This window comes from Talpa occidentalis, unplaced genomic scaffold, assembly GCF_014898055.3.
Source record: "Talpa occidentalis isolate TD23 unplaced genomic scaffold, MPIMG_talOcc4v2.1 talOcc4.10, whole genome shotgun sequence".
Taxonomy (NCBI): domain Eukaryota; kingdom Metazoa; phylum Chordata; class Mammalia; order Eulipotyphla; family Talpidae; genus Talpa; species Talpa occidentalis.
In genome coordinates this window covers 90,793,411-90,807,534 of record NW_023600993.1, presented here as the reverse complement: position 1 = coordinate 90,807,534, position 14,124 = coordinate 90,793,411, and the positions used below count along the sequence as shown (strand labels likewise).

At 59.4% G+C, this 14,124-nt stretch overlaps 1 protein-coding gene across 1 annotated transcript; it reads left to right on the top strand.

Annotated features, from left to right (window-relative positions):
- Positions 1-962: 962 nt before the first annotated feature.
- ADAM33 (ADAM metallopeptidase domain 33) lies at positions 963-14,116 on the top strand. Its single transcript, XM_037498334.2, has 22 exons — positions 963-1,125; positions 3,230-3,306; positions 5,382-5,458; positions 5,818-5,896; positions 6,088-6,164; positions 6,251-6,440; positions 6,657-6,722; positions 6,803-6,874; positions 7,045-7,211; positions 7,300-7,384; positions 7,472-7,614; positions 8,108-8,285; positions 8,398-8,487; positions 8,677-8,872; positions 9,005-9,113; positions 9,206-9,404; positions 9,497-9,574; positions 9,652-9,760; positions 9,844-9,991; positions 10,872-10,963; positions 11,128-11,183; positions 11,476-14,116. Exons 1-22 carry the CDS (start codon positions 1,038-1,040, stop codon positions 11,536-11,538), a joined length of 2,439 nt encoding a protein of 812 aa, XP_037354231.1. The 5' UTR covers positions 963-1,037; the 3' UTR covers positions 11,539-14,116.
- Positions 14,117-14,124: the final 8 nt, after the last annotated feature.

Here is a 14,124-nt window from a genome sequence, read left to right as displayed (position 1 = left end):
TGGGGAATGTGGCCTGAGAGAATGGAGACAGAAGAGCGAGGGCAACTTCTCCCTGAATGTTTTATACTACGGGATGAAATCTGAATGAGGCGACGTAGGTTGCCCTGGCTGCTGGAACTCTTACTGAACGGCCCTGGCCATCGAACAGCCACTCACAGGTCGCCATTCGAATTTACCACTTGGTACCCAAATAAATCTCCAAAACAAGAAACAGATGTTGCTGAGGCTGAAAGGGTTCCCCCGCGTCTGGGGTTTATGGCTTTTTGCGATTCTTCCCCTGGCCACTGCCTAGGACAAAGGACGCCCCCCGCCCCGGCCCCCACCCACGCCTGGGCAGGGCGCCGCGCCACGGAACCGCCACTCGCCCTCGCGCCCGCACCTGCCGCGCGCGCCCAGGGCCAGGGCCCCGCCGCGGTGGCACAGAACCCCGCGCGCCGTCACGGCCGCATCCGCCCGTCGTGGTCGTCCGGGCTTCCCTCCTCGTGGGGCACCCAGCGGTAGAGGACCCACCTCAAATGGATGGACCCACCGTCCATCTCTGGGACCACGCAGCGGGGCGCTCCCCGCGCTGACCCGAGCGCAACAGGTGCCGCGCCAGTCCTGACCTTTGTCCCCTCCCCCCGTCCCCTGCCCGCTGCAGCCCTCGAGGCCGGTCCCGGGAATTTCCGCCCCATTTCCAGGGTCCTTCCCACGACTAGGGGGCACTCTGAGCCCTGAGGGGCGGGTGGCGCGCGCCGGTGCCCCCCGGGGGCTGCACAGAGTCCCGCCCCGCCGCGCCCCGCCCAGCGAGCTCTACCCTTCGTTGGCCGCTCGGGTCTGGCTCCCAAAGGGCGCACAAGGCCGAGTCCCGCCGCCGGGGTGACACCGGTGGGCTGCGGGTCCGGCGCGAGCCGTCAGAGGGGATGCGGGGATCGCTGCGGCGCGAGCGGGTGCGGAGGGCGCGGCCCGGCTGCTCTGCGCGAGGGTCGGGCCAAGATCCCGCCGGGGCGGAGTCGGTAGCCCGGAGCGGCAACTTAGAGGCGGAGGCGCGCACAGCTATGGGCCGGGGGTCTAAGCGCGTTCAAGGGTCCTGGGCTCTGCTGCTCCTGCTGCTGCAGCTGCCTTGGCCGGTGGAGCCCTTTCAAGGTGAGGACTGGGTAGGTCTGAAACTCCACGGACTGTGTGGCCTGGAGGGCTGGGGAGGGGCTCCGTGGGCCTGCCTGGGGACACCCAGACTTACACTTTGCCCAGCTGCCACCAATCTGCTGGCAAAGCAGGGTGGCAGGGCTCCTTCCCCTTTGAACAACTACCCAGCCCCGCAATACACGGCCTAGATTCTCAGCTCTGATCACCCCTAAGCCCCATCAGCGGTGTGAACTGTGCTGAACCTCCACTGGCCCCTGGAATACCTGCTCTGTCCTCAGGTTACAGACTAGCTGTGCTCGCCACCTTCAGATCACACCATGCTCACCCCCATCCCAGGGCCTTGGGGCAGTGTGTATATTGTTTATATTGTTGCCTTGTTTGGTTCGGTAGAAAGGGCAGCTTCAAACAGAAGGTGCCTGCTAGGCAAGGGGAAGGTTGCAGCACCCTCATTTCTCTGAGTAACCTCTCCAAACCCTCTGAGCCAGTGCTGATGTCCACAACCTCTCCAAGCAGGTGGGAGAACCAGGGGGTCCTGTACGTCAAGTGTCTGGCCAGGGCACAGGGAGGGCCACCAGGAGGAGGGCCTGGGCAGGGTTGGACAGCCTGTGTGTGGACCCGATAGGGATGGGCCCTGCTGTGTTCTGGGGCTCCAAGGGAAGGGGGTGGACCCCCAGGCATTCTTCTGCTCCCTCCTCCTTAGCCTGAGTCAGAGGAGGGGGAAGCTCTGGAGTAGAGAGAAGCTCTGTGTTCCCCAACATCAGGCTGACTGCCCACTCCCACCCACCTGGACACACAGCCCCATCTCTGCCTCCCTCTCCCTTGTCAAGAGACCTGTGGCCCTCTTGTGTGTGAGGCATGTGGAGAGCCCCCTACCCACACCGTCATGTGGACACAGGCACACCCTTGCCTCTCCACCTTTGGAGGCCTGAGGCCAGCAAGGCCTGGATCTCCACAGCCAGTTAAGTCCTTTCTGGGTGGAGACATTCCCCCACCTCCCCCAGAGGCACTCACATCCCGCCCCACGCTGATCCTTCAGCCTGCATTCCAAGGTTATGGGCCCCCACCCATATCCCACCCTCATCTACCTGATGGCAATTTGCTCATCTAGTCAGGGAGGGCTTCTTGGAGGAAGGGAGCTCATGCAGCTGCTGCTATTCCAGGTCTTTGATGATGAGGTCTGGGGGAGGAATGGAGGAGGAGAAAGAAGTTGGGGTGGCCCAGCAGGAGCTGCACCATTTACTCAGGCAGCCATGTCAGCCTGGCCAGGACTGGGGCCAGGGCTGGGTGGGGTTGAGGAGCTGTCAGTTCTGGGAGCTGGGCTTCCCCCGGGACTGAGTGTCCTAGGGATGGGAGGGCTGCCTGTGGGCTGGGCCTCCAGGGGCCTGGTTCCTTCAGGCGTATGTGGTGAGAGTTGCTGGGACCCACTGGGAAGGGGGGGAGCTGGGAGCATTCCAGGGGAGCATTCCAGTTGCCTTCTGAGTAATGTTTGGCTCTGGTATGCCCCTCCCGGAGCCCCTTTAGGAGACCCGGCCTGGGAGCGCTCAGGCTCTGCCCCCAGCTCCCTCCTGAAGGCAGCGGGGGGGGGGGGGGGGGGGGGGGGGGCTCTGGGCCATGGTCCTCGGAAGCCCTACCTCCAGCATGAAGCCCCCAAGGGGAGTTCTGGACAAGGTATCCCTCCCAAGACAACATCTGGCTGTTGTTTTTCTCAGATAGTGGGGAGATACAGACATCCTCGCTTCACAGAGCTCTCACTCTAAAGGCATCTGCTGCCCGGTCTAAAAATACACAAGGCCGCCTCCTTCCCTCTCCTCTGCACTGAGGACTTTGATCTCTTCCTGTGCCCTCTGATCTCAAGGCCTTGCCCTTGGCAAGATCAGCTGGACTCCCACGTCTTCAGCTAAGTTGTCCATTCCAAGAGTTTTCTGTCTCTCTTCTGCCACCTTCCTGGCTGCTTCTCAGTTCCAAGGATGCCCCAAGGGTACACCCACTTTCTCCAGGCTACATCTGAGTGTTGAGAATGGAGTCTCCCCTTGTTGGGGTCTCCTAACCCCATCCCTCTGTGTCCTCAAGGCCCTCCTCACCAGATGCTTTGTCCTCACCCCAGGAAACACCCCTGGAGAGCCAGCCACCCCTCGCTGGGTCCTGGATGGACGACCTTCGAGCATGGTCCCCCTGGAGCTGGTCAGTGCCACATTATTTCTCCGTTTGCAGGAGCCCTGGATCTCCCAGCCCCATCAGGCCCCTCCCCAAAGGGTTGGCTGGGCGGGGAGAGCTCTAGAGTGTGAGCTTGCACACATGGAAGTCATTTTCAGGCTTCCTCCCTCCACTGCTCCTTTCCCCCTCTTCACTGCGCTCCCACCCCAGGCAGAGGCGGGGCTAAAGTTGGTGGGACCTAAAACTTTTCAGGAACGTCTTTAAGTAAGTACCAAAATGTCTTCCTTTTGCAAAGTCTGCCAGAGCATGTGGCCTGACCCTGTCAGCACATCACTGTCGCCTATAGGACCCTATCATCGAGGCACGTAAACTCCAGCCTCACTGGTCCAGCAGGTCCACTTCCAGCTAGGGGGCAGTGGTCACTCTCCTGTTCTTCTCCAGATGCAGGCCCACCCACCCCATTTTGCTTCTCCAGGACACTCTGCCCCCGTCTCCTCCAAACACCCATCCACCACATACTTCTAGACTGGCCATTCCGCCAGCTGCATGTGCCACACAGCTGTGCTATGAACAGAATGCAGCAGCCACTCTCAGTTCACAGAGGGGCAAGCTGAAGCCCAGAGAGATTAGGGAATTGTCCCAGGTTACATAGCTCTTTAGTTTGGAAGCCTGAGAATAAGATCCCTAAATCCTTGGCCAATATCCCCCAAACCTAGTGAGTCTCCTTTACCCTGCATTTCCAAACAAGAGAAGACAGCCCCACCATCCAAGATAGCAGGGAAGAAGGCAGGAGAGCACTACCCTGAAGGCTAGGGGGCCTCCATAGGCCCAGCCTAGGGTCCTTACTGGCCCCCCAGACCCTGGAGTCCCCATTCAAGTGGTCAAGCATGGCTCTGGCTGGAGCTTTGAGATGGCTCATCTGGATCTCACCAGCACAGGGGAGAGCTGGGCACACTTTGGGGTCACTCTGACCATGGCCCTCCCTTAGGTCTGACCTGGGTTGTGACCAGGAAGGAATCCCCGAGGGGTCTTGCTTTCCCCAGTGATGGGGAAAGTCGGCCCATAGAAAGTCTGCCAAGATGCGGACAGCAGAGTTGAGGTGGGAGTCCTGTCCCAGAGACAGGAAACACCCACATTTCAGGTCAGGGATGGGGTCCATGGCAAGGGGCAGGCTTACCAAGAGGGCAAGAAGTGAGGACAGCAGGGGCTGTAGAGGGCTGGGGAGTGGGTAAGAGTGGGGCAGGAGGCCTTCCATCTGGCCTGCGGCCTTTCTCTCAGTGCAAACCTTTCTCCAATAAAGCAAGTGACATTCATGGCCCCCCAAGACTCTGATCCCCTTGCCTGGGGTCCAGCCCTGAGTATTGTGGGATATAAGGGGAAAACCAGGGAGGGTGGGGGCCAGCATTCTGAAGACAGCTGCTATGCAGGGCCCCTGGGCCAGCTCCAGCTCTGGGCCTCCAGCCAGGCTGAGTGGACGAGAAGGGCCGAAAGCGTGTTCCATAGGATGGAAGAGGCGAACCAGGTGGGCGGTGGGCTGGCCCACCCTGCCCTCCGACATCTGGCTGAGAAAGTCTCTTTTCTTGGCCTGGGACGGGAAGGGGAGGGGGTGGCTCATGTTGCCTCATGGGCTCCGTGTAGCAGGTGTGGGGTGGCCTGCTGGAGGCCAAGGGAAATTGGGGAGGCACTTGGTCAGAATTGGAGGCAGAGGAGTGAAGTCTGGATTCTGCGGGGAGCAGGGAGCTGTGAGGCAGAGAAAGAAGCCCTCGGACACCTACGACAGCACACCCCACAGTGTCCCCAGGACCTCACTGGCCCTGCGTAGAGGAAAGCTTCCGGGCAGACGAGAGGAGGGAGGCGGGAGGAGGGGCCGGCCACCTTGGGTAGGCCCGGCAGGCGCTGGGAGCTCTCATCTCTCCTGGGAAGATGCGGCATGTACCTGGCGGGCTGCCAAGTGATGTTCTCCCACACTTACCATGACAACTGGGGAGCCTCCCGTGATCGTGATCACTGTGCGGACCCCCACCAGCCAGCTCCATCCCACCTGCTCCCCGGCAGGCTGGAGGCCCGATGCGCCTGGTCCCAGCCCGGCACTCCTTGCCTAGGTCTCAAAGCTCAACACGGGGCTGGTGGCCGTGGAGGCCGAAGGCCAGCAGCTCCTGCTTGAACTGGAGAAGAACCAGTGAGTACCAGGCCCGGGAAGGGGCACGGCCTCGCTCTCAGGGTGGGCATCTGTGCTGGGGGCCAGGACTGAGAGGAGCCCAGGAGGAATGGTGGATGGGAGGGGGCCCCCCGGAGGGGCAGGGGACAGCGAGTCACGCCCACTTTCCACATCTAAGCCAGCACCATGCCTCCTGCCCACCCTTCGCCTCTCTCCTAACCCAAGGTTTTTCTGAACTGAGCAGTGCACAGTCACGCCTGTCTCTTCCCGAAGACACTTTGGGCAAGTCTTAAGTGCCAGCCTGTGCCTCACTCAGGGACAAGGCAGGCGGGAGATGCCCTGAGGGCTGGTTGGGTGATTCCTACAATGCGTCCCACCAGCAGGCTGCTGGCCCCGGGGTACACAGAGACCCACTACAGCTCGGATGGGCAGCCAGTGGTGCTGGCCCCCGGCCACACGGTGAGACACTTCATGGGCTCTAAGACGGGGGAGGGGCGCAGTGGGATGACCCCGAGGGACTCCCCACCCTACCTCCTTCATGCTCCTCCTTTTCCTAAGTCGAGGCTGGAGTCAGCCCCATGTCGCCCGATCTCTTGCCTCTCTCGATTCAACCCTGTTTGAAATTTGAGGCTGGGTCTCTTGCCCCCCAGGATCATTGTTACTACCACGGGCGTGTGAGGGGCTTCCCCGACTCCAGGGTAGTCCTCAGCATCTGCTCGGGCATGAGGTGAGTGGCTCGGGGGTGGGGCTGGGCCTCAGACCTGGGCAAGAAAGTGCCCCTTACCCGCCCCTCTGCGCCCCTCTGCACCGTAGTGGACTGATCTCACTCAGCCGCAATGACAGCTATTACCTGCGTCCCTGGCCAGCTGGAAACTCCACGGGCTTCTCCACCCACAAGATCTTCCGAACACAGCAGCTGTTCAGCTGGAAAGGGGCCTGTGGCCACAGGCATCCCGGGGACCAAGAGGACAGAGCCAGCCTTTCTCATGCCGCCCACGTCAGGGTCGGGGCACAGATGGGGGTGCAGTAGGGATGGGGTACCATAGCCCTCCAAATCAGAGGAGACAGGAATGCACAGTTCATGCCTCCTGATGTTATTTGGAGGATGAAGAAATATGTTCTAGCAAAAATTTAATTTTCTTTGGTCTGGGAATTGAGTTAGTGAAGAGGGTCCAAGCCCAGCAACCTGCATCTCAGGGTCACCATTGCCTCACCCCAGGAGAGGCGAGAGGCCCGCAGAAGCCTGAGGTACCTGGAGCTGTACATAGTGGCTGACCACACCCTGGTGAGAGAAGACCCGAGGGGGTCCGGGCACAGGATGGGGCCTGCTCAGCCCCTCAAGTTGCCACATTGCCACCTTTCCAGTTCTTGACCCAGCACCGCAATCTGAGCCGCACCAAACAGCGTCTTCTGGAGGTGGCCAACTATGTGGATCAGGTTGGGGAAAGAGCCCTGGGGGGGTGGGCGTGGGGGGCAGGGACAGGGCTGCAGCTCCTGGCGGGATGTGGCAGGCTGAGAGCTGGGAGAGGGGGACCTTCCCACCCCCTCAGAGCAGCCGCAGGGAGCTTCCTCAGCCCTTAGCTTCAGCCCAGCCCACCCGCCCTCAGATTCTTAGGACTCTGGACATTCAAGTAGCCCTGACTGGCCTGGAAGTGTGGACACAGCAGGATCGGAGCCGAGTCTCACCGGACGCAAACGACACGCTCTGGGCTTTCTTGCAGTGGCGCCAGGGGCTGTGGGTGCGGCGGCCACACGACTCTGCACAGCTGCTCACGTGGGTGCCTCTGAGCCCACCTGGGCCCCGGGCGGCTGGGTGTCCCCATCCCTTAGCCCTGCCCGGTCATACTGCACTTGGTCCTCAGGGGCCGAGGCTTCGAGGGCGCCACTGTGGGCCTGGCACCCGTGGAGGGCATGTGCCGCCTGGAGAGCTCTGGAGGCGTCAGCATGGTGAGCTCAGTCCCAGACAGGAGGAGGAGAGCTGCTGGCATGGGGACGGCGGGCCGCAGCCACAGTGACTCTCTCATCACCCTCCAGGACCACTCCGAGCTCCCCCTTGGCGCTGCTGCCACCATGGCCCACGAGATAGGCCACAGTCTCGGCCTCAGCCACGACCCAGACGGCTGCTGCTCAGAGGCCCACGCGGAGCAGGGGGGCTGCGTCATGGCTGCAGCCACTGGGTATGGGAGCCGCGTGCGGGCAGGAGCTGCAGGGAAGGTTCCACTAGACCTGGGGGCTTTTCTCAGCCCCTTTCTTTGAGCGAAAGGTTATCCCTTCTGCAAAGTGCGGGTGGTGATAACTATTCCTGAGTCTTGAATGGAGGAGACAGGCGAGATGAGTTCTCAAGAGCACGACCGAGCACGACGGTTGTTTCTGGAACAACCTAGCGACCTTACTCCAACCGCAGGAGCAGCAGCGCCCGGACGGGATTCGACTTTGGGGCCTGGGCTGCTGCTCTTGGCGTGGCGCGTCCTGCGCGGGCTCGCGGTGCGACCCTGGGCGGGCTGCTGCCTCTGGGCGCTGCGCCTTGGGGAACCTTCCCGTGCCCGGAGGTTCGGGCGCGGCGCGCATCCGACGGCTGCTTGGCCCAACCCGGGGTGGGGGTGGGGGGCAGGACGGAGACCAGCAGGGGGTGGAGGGGTTCCCCACGCTCGACGCCCTCCCCGCTCCTAGGCACCCCTTCCCGCGCGTGTTCAGCGCCTGCAGCCGCCGCCAGCTGCGCGCCTTCTTCCGCAAGGGGGGCGGCGCGTGCCTGGCCAACGCGCCCGAGTCGGGGCTGCTCCAGCGGCCCGCGCGCTGCGGCAACGGCTTCCTGGAGGAGGGAGAGCAGTGTGACTGCGGCGCCGGCCAGGTCAGCGCGCGCGCGGGGCGCCGGGGGCCAAGCTGGGCTCGGCGCGTCCTCTCCGCGGAGAGCTGGGGCGCTGCGCCCCTCACCGGGTCCTTCTTCATCTTTCGGGCTCCAGCAGTGCCCGGACCGCTGTTGCTTCGCCCATAACTGCTCGCTGCGTGCGGGGGTTCAGTGCACCCACGGGGACTGCTGCGCGCGCTGCCTGGTGAGCACCGGGGAGGGTCGGGGAGCAGGTGGGGGCCTGTGGGTCTCGGTTGGTCGGCGCCCTCTGGTCCCCCTGCGGGCTCTGGCTCTGATCCGTGCGTGGCTCCCGCCTCCCTGCCGCGACGGTTTCTCACCCTACGTTTTCTGGCTGTGCCTCGGTCGCCCTCCCTGCACCGCGTCACCTGCGAAGCTGAAACCCGCGGGCGCACCGTGCCGCCTAGCAGCGGGAGACTGCGACCTCCCTGAGTTCTGCACGGGCACGTCCCCCTTTTGTCCCCCGGATATTCATCTGCTGGATGGCTCTCCTTGTGCCAGCGGCCGAGGCTACTGCTGGGATGGCGCCTGTCCCACCCTGGAGCAGCAGTGCCAGCAGCTCTGGGGGCCTGGTGAGCCTTTGCACCCAATTCCCAACCCGGACTGTGCAGTTGTCTCTTCTGGGGGAAGTAGCTAGCCGGGGAGCGCACATAGTGGAGCATGGTCCCTGTTGGGTGTCCCCAGCCCTGCCCATGCTCCTTCAGGCTCCCACCCAGCTCCGGAGGCCTGTTTCCAGGCGGTGAATTCTGCTGGAGATGCCCGGGGGAACTGCGGCCAGGACAGCAAGGGTGGCTTCGTGCCTTGTGCGCAGAGGTGGGAGTGGAGTCAAGGGTGCGGAGACTGGGAGTGGGTTGGTTGAACAGGATCCCCCCATGCTGTTTGACCACTGTCCACTTGGTGCCCAGAGATGCGTGGTGTGGGAAGCTGCAGTGCCAGGGCGGCGAGCAGAGCCCGCTTCCGCCGTACACGGTGGCACTGGACTCCACCGTCAGCCTCGGCAGCCTGGAGGTGACCTGCAGGGGAGCCACGGTGCTGCACGGTGCCCAGCTGGACCTGCCTGACTTGGGCGTGGTAGAGCCCGGCACCCAGTGTGGACCTAGAATGGTGAGCCCTGCCCACCCACCCTCAGTCCCACTTGAGTCCCGTAGGCCCGAGCCTCGCTTCCCCTCAGCGCCCAGTGCACACACTGCCCACAGGTGTGTCAGGAGAGGCGCTGTCGGAACACCAGCTTCCCGGAGCTGGAGCACTGCCTGCCTGCCTGTCATGGCCACGGGGTGAGTGAGGGAAAGGTGTGGGGGCCGGGTGACCTTGGCGTTCCCGATGTGGTGGGACTCTCCTGTCTCCTCTGCAGGTCTGCAACAGTAACCTTAACTGCCACTGTGCTCCCGGCTGGGCGCCACCCTCCTGTGACAAGCCAGGGTTCGGTGGCAGTGTGGACAGCGGCCCCATGCAGCCTGAGAGTACGAAAATGGGGGAACGGGGGACACAAATGGGCAGGGGCCAGGGTGGAGCACCTGCTCAGGACCCACCCTGCCCTCTGCAGACGGCGACACCTTCCTGCTGGCTGTGATCCTCAGTTTCCTGCTGCCTCTGCTGCCCGGGCTTGGCCTGGCCTGGTGCTGCTGCCGGCAACCAGGGTCCCAGCCCCAGCAATGCCTGTGGGGCTCAAGGAGGGCCCCTGCGTGCAGTGGGTAGGTTCTGAAGACTCAGGTTCCTGCTCCTCAGAGCTCTGTCAGGTCTGCGGCATCTGGGTAGGGTCTCAGGCCTTGCCCCCAAGTGCAGAGGCAGTGGATAGAGGCCTTGAGCAGGAGGCCCCCCATGGCTTCCTAATGAAGCCAAGGGAGTGCATCCTTGTAGGACCCTCTCCCCCTTCCCTCTATGCCTCAGCCACTCTTGTCCTTGTCTCCCACCAGGAGGCTGTCTCACCCTTGACTTTGTCCTGTTTTCCACCAGCTCATACTATAGTCCCTGCTCCCCTGTGGCTCCAGGCAAGGCATATGCTATATCCGACAGCCTGGCCTTGGGAGTGCTCTGGGCAAGCTAAGAGAGGGAGCACTGAGGCTGAAGATGAGGGCAAAGGGCAGCCCAGGGAGGGGCGGGTGCTGCCGGGTCCCAACTGACAGCTGTGGGCCCTGACACATCAGGTGGTGGCATGGGTCTCTGGCAGAGGAACTTGGCGTGTCAGCATGAAGAGTGACAGCACGTCATCATCAGGAGAGTTTTAAGGGCGGTGAAGACTGCTTAGAAGAGAATGAAAGGAAGTGGCAAGACACTGAGAGGGGGGCACAAGAAGCCAAACATGGCTTTGAGACATCCGGGGGCAGCAGGGTCACCCAGTGGCAAGAAGAGTGGGCACAGCTGCCACAGAAAGGAGCTTGGGACCTGAGTGAAGCCAACATCTGGAAGGCACCAGGATGCTGAGGTGGTGCCAGTGAGAAGTGTCAGGGCTGGAGAGGGGAGGTGCTGTGGGGAGAGAGCAGGAGGGAGCTGGAGAGAGTGACCTGCAGGAGGAGGGACTCCAGGTGCCCTGCTCCTGGTCACTACTCCAATTTCCTTTTATCCACTCCTCAGGTCCAAAGATGACCCATGCAGGGAGCACCCCCAAGGCTGCATTCACTCCATGGAGTTGAGCCCCATCATTGCTGGAGAGCCGTGGCCGCTGGGTGAGCAAGCCACAGTGGGGCTGAAGATGGGCTCTGCTCTTCTGCCTCCTTCAAGATGGGCTCACTTAGCACCAGCCACCTTGCAGCCCCCGTGCAAGACTTCCCTGCCCAGGCCCCCCCACCAGCTGTGTTGACAGCATCTGTCCTCTACCATTGTTCCCCAGAACCCAGGCACCACCTTGAGATGCCCATGTCCTGCAGCCCTGCCTGCACACCCAAGGTAGGCGGGGACCCAGATGGGGGGCCCTCTTTGTTCCACTGCTTCCCCACCCACTCACCCCTCATCTCACTGTCCCCTACTCTGAGCTTCCTGAGCTTGTGTGATTATGGAAGTTAGAGAACTCCTTGGAGAGGCTGCTGTCACCGAGACCAGACATTGAGGCAGGGGAGGGGAAATCGTGGCTCTTCCCAGGTCATTGGCCCTCACTGTAGGGGCAACCCAAGTCCAACCACATGACTTGCAACCTGGGCCCAGTCCTCAGGGGATGATCCCTCCTCCACTTCATTCTCAGCAGGTCAAGAAGCCCAAGATCCCGTCTCTGGAGAAAGGTGGCTCCTCAGATGAGGAGACTTAAAGACAGGAGGCGACTGACAGTCACTCCTAGAACTTGAACCTCCAGGGGTCAAACCAGCTGACCTCCTGTGCCTTCAGGTGGTGTGCAAGTTTTTCCCTGAACTGAGCTTTGTCCACCCACTCCAGGACCACAGGGCCTCATCAGAATTTGCACAATACCATCCTGTCTCTCAGGGTGATCCTGCTAGGGTACGCCCTCCAGCCCCAAATCCCTCAGTAAGGAGCAAAGGTCATGTAGTCACTGATCACCAGGGGAGGTTGGTCATGCTGGAGAGTCCTGTCCGGGGAGCCAGGGCATCGCCGCCATGTGCTGTTTACCCAGACCCAGCTCTGCCAAGGGCAGCGAGGCTGAGCCAGAACCCTGGGTTCCAGGGGACCTTCCTTTCTATCTCTTCCTGCCCTTGTCTACTTCCTCAGCATCATCCCCATTCCTTGCCCTCCACCTGAGGTTTGTGGAGAAGTGTGGTGTCTGCTGCAGCCCCCTTGCTCTGCACTCAACCTCCCTCCATTCTATGGGAGGGGAAAGAGGGCGCCATTTTAGAAAGGACACTAAAATGAAAATCAGAAGACAGACATGTTGGTCTTGAGTCTCTATGAGTTTTTTCTGCCTATAAATTCAACCCTGTGGGGATCCCTGACGGTCACAAGTGGGGGCTGGTGGGTGGAGCCCCACTGCCAGCTGGGTCCCCAGTATACCATGCGGAGGTGGCATCGCCTAGCTTGAATGATTCACATGTGCTACCTCTCCTGTGTCCCTTGGACCTTCTAGAAGCTTCTTACTCTCTCCCTCTACTTCTCCCAAGCCCTGCAAGTGTTGCTGAGTGACCTTTAGCATCAGCGCACTGTTCCTTCCTAAGGAAAACAACCCTAGATTTAGTACCTTCAAACAACTACTTGTGGGAATTGGCAAAGTAGGCTGAACTCAGCTGATGGTTCCATTGGCCTCAGCTCTGTTCACCTGTGTTTGCCCCTTTGCCACGAGCTAGGGGTCGGCTGGGCAGAGCTGCGCCTGGGCTCGGCTGGTCATTGGCTGGGATCGTGGGGACAGACGGGCCGTGTGCCGCATTTCCACCAGGCTAGCCCAGGCTGCTTCACATGGCAGCTGGGGAGGGTGCTAAGAGAGCAAGATTAGGGGGAGGTGAGTGAGGCATTTACCTAGGACACAAAAATAATCAAGGTAAGTAATATTCTAATGGAATATTTTAGAAGATTAAAATTAAGGCAAAAAATCCATGATGAACAAAATTTCAAAATGTTACCTTAAAGCCAGGATCCCTAACAGAGCCATGCCAAGTCACGTGAGCCTGATGCGAAAGGAAAAATCAGTAACTGTGACCTGGGCAGGCCTCGTTCAGCTCAGCCTGTAAGGGACTAAAAGCAGGAGCTTGAAGGCCTCTTGAGAGCCCATTAGCGGAAGGTTTTACTTATGTAACACTCCACTGGGCCAAACAGTCACAGGGCCAGTCCAGCTTCCCAGGATTTGGTGAAAAAACTCCAGCTCTTGACGGGAGGAGCGGCAGAATCCTATTTCAGACAGTGAAGGATCGGGGGGATTTTGCAGTTGACCACAGTGGCAGTAGGGGAGGCATACTTGAATTTCATGTGGCCAGCATTCCCTGATGCCAACGTCAGGTAAGGATTATAACAAGAAAGCTTCAGGTCAGTATCCCTGGTAAATGTAGATGTAAAGATTCTCAAAATATTAGCAAACTGAATTCAACAGCAAATGAAAGGACCATGCATGATATCAAGTGGGAGTTATTCCTGAGATGCAAGGATGGTTCCGCCTATGCTAATCAATAATGGGACATAATAGAATAAAATATAAGTATCATGATTATCTCAATAGGTATAGGAAAATCATATAATAACATACAATGTCCCTTCATGGTAAAAACACTCAACAAATTGGGTATAAAGTGAGCACACCTCCACATAATAAAGGCTCTATATGATAAACCCACAGTGAACATCATTCAATGACGAAAGGCTGACGAGGGATGCCCACACCAACATTGTCCTCAAGTCCTAGACAGAGCGAGCAAGAAAAAAATAAAAGACATCCAAATCAGAAAGGGAGAAGTAAAGCTGTCTTTGTTTGCAGATGATACAAACTTATATATAGAAAATCCTAAAGACAACACCAAAAAACAATTGCCTCATTGCTTAGCAGTAAGTTTAAGGAGGTGAAAGATTTGCTCTGAAAAATGACAAGAGAGAAGAAATCAAACAAGTGGGAAGAAACACCATGTTCATGGGTTGGTAGAATTAATAGCAAAATGTCCACAGCATCTATAGCCACCTTTGGATTCGATGTAATCCCTATCAAGATTCCAGTGGCACTTTTCACTGAAATAGAAAAATCAATTTAAAAATCTGTATGGAATCCCAAGAGACCCAGAATAGCGAAAGCAACCCCAAATGAAGAGTATAAGGGAATGCCAACATTTTTGTTTGGAATTTTTCTGCAATTCTTAAATTAGCTACTAAAATGTTTAAGGCAATTGTAAAAAAAAAAATAAAAAAGGAATAGGGTTTCAAACAATATTATGTTTAGCATGGGAGAGACAAGGTCTCTGGGGTTGCT